General features: G+C 44.5%; 2 protein-coding genes across 2 annotated transcripts; one reads left to right on the top strand and one right to left on the bottom strand.

Moving 5' to 3' along the window:
* The first annotated feature begins 1,014 nt into the window (after positions 1-1,014).
* On the top strand, positions 1,015-3,234 carry LOC119288055 (E3 ubiquitin-protein ligase BIG BROTHER-like). Its single transcript, XM_037567673.1, has 8 exons — positions 1,015-1,170; positions 1,481-1,641; positions 1,742-1,949; positions 2,039-2,103; positions 2,201-2,272; positions 2,439-2,569; positions 2,718-2,829; positions 2,941-3,234. The coding sequence occupies exons 2-8, from the start codon at positions 1,519-1,521 to the stop codon at positions 2,980-2,982; spliced, it is 753 nt and encodes a 250-aa protein (XP_037423570.1). The 5' UTR covers positions 1,015-1,170; positions 1,481-1,518; the 3' UTR covers positions 2,983-3,234.
* Positions 3,235-3,430: 196 nt separating this feature from the next.
* On the bottom strand, positions 3,431-6,822 carry LOC119288056. Its single transcript, XM_037567674.1, has 5 exons — positions 6,471-6,822; positions 5,473-5,588; positions 5,249-5,370; positions 4,842-5,146; positions 3,431-3,897 (listed from the first exon to the last, which is right to left on the bottom strand). The coding sequence occupies exons 1-4, from the start codon at positions 6,556-6,558 to the stop codon at positions 4,888-4,890; spliced, it is 585 nt and encodes a 194-aa protein (XP_037423571.1). The 5' UTR covers positions 6,559-6,822; the 3' UTR covers positions 3,431-3,897; positions 4,842-4,887.
* Positions 6,823-7,610: the final 788 nt, after the last annotated feature.

Genomic DNA, 7,610 nt, shown 5'->3' with positions numbered 1-7,610 from the left:
CGTATATTACGGTGTTGTTCTATACTGTCTCATAGAAGAGGATAAAGTATGTTGTTAGATGCAGGTCCATGAACATGCTCCTAGATTCAGAGGGCTGTCTGCATTATTGCCAGTATTATTTTTGCAAAATCAAGCAAGCTACAGGCGGTTTTTATTATGATCCCAAGAGCATAAAATCCCTGTTTGAATTGAGTCCCATGTGACGCGTCTAGTTAACAACCACAGGAGCCACAACTACCGCTAAACTAAACAAATAATAAAGCCTCAAAATGAAGCAACATGTGGTGGATGATGATCATTACAGTCAGGAGAGGAGACTTTGGAGTCGACGCCGGCGCTGCAACGAACGGCGACGTCGACGACCCGCCTGATGACGCAGCCGTGCCAAGTCACCGGGGTGAGGTCAGGACAAGCCAGTTGTGACCATGCAGCTGTTCACAACTGGAACCGGCATGACCCTAAGCACAATTATCACACATAACAACTGGTTAACAAGGCAATCCTGAGTTGAACACTATAATTTAGTTCAGTTGGAGCATGCAGTGAACCTTTTGCTCGCCACCTGTGAAGGACAGGGACAGGATATCTTCAGGCCTAAGTCAGATCTCTTTCTGACCTAATACATGTGTTAATCTATAACTAGTTTTTTCATTGATGGGAAATACCAGGAATTCCTAGTGCATATGTTTATAAAAAAAAGTTGCGGTTTACATATCTACAGGTAAAAAAATTAAAAGGAATGAAGGAGGAAGAAAATAAAGGCAGATCATAAGATCTGAGATGAAAGATCATCAACAGTTAGTTTCAGTTGGGATATGCAGTGAACAGAGACAGGAGGATTATCTTTAGGCCAGGTCTCTTTCTCCCTCTACACATTTTGTACATTTCCCGCGCATATATTTATAATTTGTTCATAAATTTGTATACCGGCGGGGCCTCCTCCACAGCTCTTTTTTCTAGAAAAAACAGAGACGGCGAGAGCGGGCGGCCCGCGTATATATATAAGTAAGCACTTTGGAGGGAGCTAACCAACCAACCACCCCCTCATTAACAAAGCACCCAACCATCCAACCTTGAGAAGGTGAGAGCTCAGCTGGGAGAAGAGAAGAGAACACAGGAGAAGAGCAGGAAAGGGAGATCATCATCAGGCTCTGAAGAAACGGAGAAAAAGTAAGCATCTCTTCCGATCAATCCTCCTGTTCATGATTCTTCCTCCTTCCCCCCCTTTCTCCTCTTCATCGCAACGGAGCTCTGCGCTTCGATTCCGCTCTGCGCCTTCGTCGATCTTCCAAACAAAAAACCCTCCTCAGAAATTGTTACTGCTGCTACTTTTGCTTGTTCTAAAGGGAGAGACAGAGAATTATTTTTCTTTCCTTTTTTGGGAAGCAGAATTGTCATGCTCCATCAAGGAGGTTGGAATGAACCTGCTTCTTAATCAGAAACTATCTTTGATCCCAACTAACACTGGAGGTTGTTGTAGGTAACTAACCGGTGGTTGCTGCCTGACGCCCGGTGGCCATGGCCACCGTCGGGCCACCCGGCGCCTATCGGAGGATCACCGTGCAGTACAGCACCGCCGGTGATGATGTGAACCACGATGACTTCCTCGAGTATGTGATCGGTGATGTTCTTCAACACCAGGTATGTTTCATATTAACATCTCCGCACTTTTCAAGAAAAATTCTGTGGTCAACTGAAACCTTTTTTTCTCAAAAGTAACAGTTCTGATTTGTTTCCTTAGGAGGGCCTGCACCAATCCTTCGGCACAGGGGCCCCTGGTGCATCCTGGAGCATGCATTGCTGCCATGGGGAGAGCAGCAGAGGCACAGCAGCAGAAACCTCAGGAAGTTCAGAGGAACAGATCGCTGCCGACCTCAAATACGCCAGGATGCTGCAGGAGATGGAGGATCTGGATGTGGACACGCCTCCCAACAAAGACGAACAAGACGGTATGCAATTCTTTTGATTCAGTTCAGAGAAGGTACATGATGCTGATCATCATCTGATATATTGGTGTTCTGTGTGTGTTAAAATTCAGACATAAGCTGTGTGCCTTCCCCATCCGACACGGACGACGACGATGATCGCGGCGATGAAGAGGACGTGAGCTATTATACAAACTTATATTTGCAGTTGCTTGTTTGTTGAGCTAGTTATCTGCAGCTTGCATCAAACTAAAAATTCCGAGACCGGTTCGCAGGCAGCTGGGCAGGATGACGATGACAACGACGACACCAACGACGATGTTGATCCGGACAACATGACATATGAGGTTTGTCTTCAATGAATGTCCCACAGTTTCTTTTTCTGTTACCTGTAAAGGCCCCGTTTGGAACGCGAGATTTCTTTGTCAATAAATAGCACGCCGCGGTTGGTTGGTTCGTCAGAAAATTTGTTTGCTGATTCCAGTCCCTTTTTTCTGCAAAAAAAAAATCCAGCAAGGGCAGGAACTAGTGGAATCAGTGGGAAATGAGAGCAGAGGTTTATCAGATGAGCTCCTGTCATACTTGGTGCCATGGAAGTACAGGTCAGGATCAGGGTTCTTCTCAAGGAGGACAAACCATGATGAGTGAGTCCACAACCTTCTCAATCAAATATGAAATCCTTACTGATGATGACTAATCACTAGTGTATTGCTGGAAATTAGTTAATCTTTTGGCAGTAAATCTCTCTTTGTCACTGATGAATCTCTCTGTTTCTTCAACCAATGGATGCAGCACTTGTACTGTGTGCCTGTCAGCTTTCAGAAACCGGGAGAACATCATAACCTTGCCCTGCAAACATAATTACCATGCAAGTTGCATTAGCAGCTGGCTCAAGATCAACAAGGTGAGAGTTAAAAATTGCTTCTTTTTTCACCTTTTGCCGAAGGTTAGAGAAAAGTCATGGCTTTGGGCAAAAGTACAGTTGCTGACATGTGATTAACTGTTGGTGAAACAGACCTGCCCAGTTTGCAAGTATGAAGTGTTTGGGCCCTCCTAGCATGTCATCAGCAGCCAATCGAAGCTCACAAGGCGGCGACACGTCTTCGCGCCGCTCGCTTGCTACGCCTACTCATTCAGTACAAAAGAAAGAAAAGAAAAGAAAAAAACAGATATTTAGTTTGATTTCGCTGTCAAAAGGAAGGAAAAGGCAAAAAAAACAGAGTTTTAGTTTATGTTCGAAAGCAGATATTTAGTTGGATTTCACTGTCAAAAGGAAAGAAAAGGGAAAAAATATAGATTTTTAGTTTTAGTTTACTGTCCCAAAGGGTGTCTACCCCACTGTAATTTTTGGCATGTGCAAGTGTCCTGATGGTTCAGAAGCTTATATATACATCAACTTTTTCCTGTCCTTGTCATGTTTGTACCTGCTATTGTGGTGCTGTGATGGTACACCTCTCTTGGATATGATACTACTTATGATGACAGGCAACTCAAGTCAAACATGATAGTAACAAAGATATCTGAATGTTTCATCAGTCTAAGATCAGCAGACTGTTCCAGCAGCACAAATAAAAACCACAGCATGTCATTGTAGGTTAAGTTAATGCTACAGGGTTGAACTGCTACCGAAGCCAACTCACACTCTCTCAGGTAACCGGAGATTTCATCGATATACGATCACCAGAATGTTCCAGACAGCGAAAAAAGATATGGGAAAGAAAAAGAATAACTTGTGATAATCTCATGGCGATTTCCCATCAATCATAACTCTCGGAGTAGTCAAACTTAGGTTGGCGCCAATGTGGTTTGTCACATGTTCCAGGCACTAACGGCCCGCTCTCTGAGACTTCATGGGTGATGAGATGGTCGAGATCGTCCATGCCGTGCACAGACTCCGCCGTTGGAGTCAAACTTAGGTCGACAATAACACAGTCTGTCACATGTTCCATGAAAATCCAGTTCTTCAGGCCCTCTGCAGGTGAACAGGCAAAATATTAAAATTTTAAAGTTTGACTTGGCATATTAACCAAAGGTTAATCACAGATCAACTGGGCAAAGCAGGGTTGCTATGGCAAAACTACAATAAGCTACATTTTTAGAACCACAGAAAAAAAAGACGGTGGGGATCATGGAGAGATGGGCCCACTTGTCAGCAAGTGACTTTGAAAGAAGAAGGTGCTATGGCAAACATGAGGACTGCAATGAATTATGGCCTACAATTTAATCAGCTTTGGTGTTCTGCATCTGAAGACTGAATCTATCTGTAACTTCAGTTCAGTGCACAGATCAGCAAATGGATGATAAACAAAATAACAACGAGAGGGGGATTGGTTGTTACACACCCCAACTGCCAAGGATCAGCAATATATGTAGAAAATGCCAGGAAACCAAGCACACTGTGTATATGTAGTAAACAGCTAAAGAACCATATGCAGCCTTTCAACCAAGTGTAATCAAACAGAATTTTTTTTTGGGGTAATTGCTCCTTAATTTGATATGAAAAACAAACGAGGTGAGAGGTTTCATCAAATATGTACTACTGCATTTGCATTCTTTAACTGTAGATACCGCATTGTCAGTATTGCGAAATGCCAGAATGTTTGAAAACTTAAACTAGCAAAAATAAAATATCTAGTGATGTCTGCACTGAGTGTAACAAGTATCGAGACTGTCCCAAGAATATCACAATGGATCAAATCAATAGACTACCAATACTCAGGAATGCTCAGGTAGACCAGAGCATGGTAAAGGAATAAGAGGAAGATGCAAAACTCAGGAAGAAAGATATGATTATCATTATTCATACTGCAAATTACAGGAGTTCAGAGGAAAGAAAGGGTGACGCCATAAAGAAAACTTTAGTATCACAGGATTTACAATTACATCCTTCAGAAGACTCGGTCTAAGTGATTCTACCTGACTTCGAAATCAGTGGTGCCAGCAGTTTCATGTATGACCTTGCTTATGGAACTCGTTTCAACTCTTCACTAACATGAACATCTGGGCATTCATGCAACAACAGTAGAAGGTCCTTTGTAATTGTTTGGAGCATGCTTTCCTCTGGTCGACGATTATCCTGAAGTGTACTCTCGTGAAACAGTTGCAGCGCACCCTGTGCTGAAATTTCTAGCACGAAGTTGTGCAAATCTTCAAGTTTTCCTCTACGCTGGGCATCGCGCATCAACTTTTCTTTTAGACTGTCAGGAAGACTAGCTAATGCACTGCTTGAGGGACAACAAAAGGAAAATATAATAAATGAGAATGACACAAGAGGAACTTTATACAAGAAAACTGTTATTCACACGACCAGAAATGCAGTTTACCTAGTGATCCCCCGAACGAGACCCCACTTGTATCCAACATGCGCAGATTGCCTATGCCCAAGGTTGAACCCCTCTTGGGCAACATCCTTCTGCCCTTCTGTTATACCATCCCTATAGCCCATCTACAAAGAGACCAAAAGCCTTACTTTCAAACTTTTTGGACATCACACAAATTCATGATTCATGATTAATCAATAACCACGGAAGTGAAAATAATCATGTACCTTATGAAACTGGTCCTGCCTGTGGGTCCATTCTCTGTGTAAGCTGGAATCATGCCCTGGAGAATCTGAAGCATCACACCAGGAGTCATCATCTGCAGCAGCATCTTCACCATTGCCTGAATCAAAATTGGTGGAAAACAACTAGTTGTGATGATATGGAATGTTAATATTCCAGTTCAAACAGAATCTACATCGTTAGACACTGTATCCATGTAACATGCAAGGCAACAAAAGACAGACAGAAGGTTGCAGAATCTAGTGATACTACATCAGAACAAGGCTAGGGCATTATACCACAGAAAAAGACTGTAGAGATCGTGGAGAGATGGGCCCACTCGTCGGCAAAGGACTTTAAAAGAAGGAAGCGGTGCTACGGCAAACATGAGGAATTATGGCCTACAATTTAATCGGCTTTGGTGTACTAAATCTGCGGCTTCTGCAGCTATCTGTAACTTTAGTTCGATGCACAGATCAGCAAACGGATGACAAACAAAATAACCATGAGAGGGGACCGGTTATTTCACACCGCAATTACCCAGGACCAGCAATGCCCGCTAGATTTATGTCATGTACAAGTACAATACACACAACCTAACTAGAAAATGCCAGGGATGAAGGCACGCTGTACATGTAGGCGACAGCCAATCAAGCACATGCAGCCTTTCAACCAGAGGTTCATCGGATAGGAATTGAAACAGGAAGCGCGCGCGCTGGCCTAAGAACCCTACCTGGTTCTGCTAGAAACTTGTGAGCGATATACTTATCATGTAGCCGTGAACAGACAGAACAAAGGACACCCAAAAGGTGCTATGGTGCAGGCAAGGACAACATTCCTTCCCAAGTTGTTATGATTTCTGCAAACATGATGCGGCACTAGAAGAAACTATGTGTACCGTACACACATATCCTATCCTGTACCTCTACCCAGTGGTAAGACTACTCGTACTCTCTACGCTCTGCTACTGCTCTGCTTGGTGGATAGTTCGGCGTCTTCTTACCACAGTGCACGGTCGACGCCGGCGCCTCCCAGCGCTCCGCGGCTCGCGCGTGGCCGCCGACGGGGTGCAGTACGGCGGCGGCCTCCATCCCCCTGCCCTCGCCCTCTCCTGTCCCCGGCGGCCTCCGCTGCCGTCCGTCTCCCGCGCCAGCCGCCGGCGTCACCGGACAGAGCAGCCGCCCCGCGCACGAAAGAAGGCGATGGGTCGGCGAGTGAACCGCGGCTTGGAGGGGGGCGACTGGTGGAGCCGGATTCCGGCGGGGGTGGCCGGCGCCGTGTGAGATTTGGGGGCCGGGGAAGAAGAGGACGAGGACGAGAAAGCTCGCGTCTTTTTTTTCTTTCTTTTTTTTTAGGCAGCTCGCGTCTGTGTGCCCTGGCTACTGGGAGCCCATGTCTATGTTCGCCTATTTTGCGGGCCTTGCTGGACGCGGCCGGGTAAATTCAGGCCCAACAAGCTGTGACCTCTCATATTTCTCCAATCAAAGATTTCTCAACAAAAATAAATCTTCAATCAAAGGATAAAACAAATATTGCTTTTCCCATAACTTTGCTTCTTCTTGTTTTTTGCGAGGAACCCATAGTTTTGCGTGCGTGTGTATGTGTGTGCACGCGCCCAGACACGGGGGGTTGATACATGATGTTTTTCAAAATTACTGCTTTTGATTTTAACATTTTCTATTATACATGATTTTTGTTATGGAGTCAAGAAAAGAAGAAGTCGGGAAGCGATAGACACATCAATCAAAGCCATGGGAAAAAATCTGTGGAAATGGCATCCAGGCAAATCCGCATCGATGCCTCTCCCCTTGATATTGTCTCGCCTCTTCTATTCCGCAAAGAGGAAAATATAAATAAAATCAATACTCCAGGAAATGATATGCATCCTCTTTTTGATATGCATCCTCAAGAGGTGAAAGAGAGTCGGTGGTGGAGTCGCGACGTGGGAGTGCAACAGGGGTGGCCCACATGCCATGTCCGCTCACGCTCGTCGTCTAGGTGCTTGTATTGTAGTGCACCATGCTAATTTGATTAATATTGGGGGACAAGTTTATTCTCCACGTTGATGGGATTTTCTAGTGTTTTAGAGAAATGGATAATCAACTACAGTCAATTAATAATGGAAACCGCATCATAAGAGTTC

Source organism: Triticum dicoccoides, chromosome 4A, assembly GCF_002162155.2.
Source record: "Triticum dicoccoides isolate Atlit2015 ecotype Zavitan chromosome 4A, WEW_v2.0, whole genome shotgun sequence".
NCBI classification, from domain to species: Eukaryota; Viridiplantae; Streptophyta; class Magnoliopsida; order Poales; family Poaceae; genus Triticum; species Triticum dicoccoides.
Note: the sequence above shows the minus strand (reverse complement) of the source record. Positions and strands in the feature narration are given on the sequence as shown.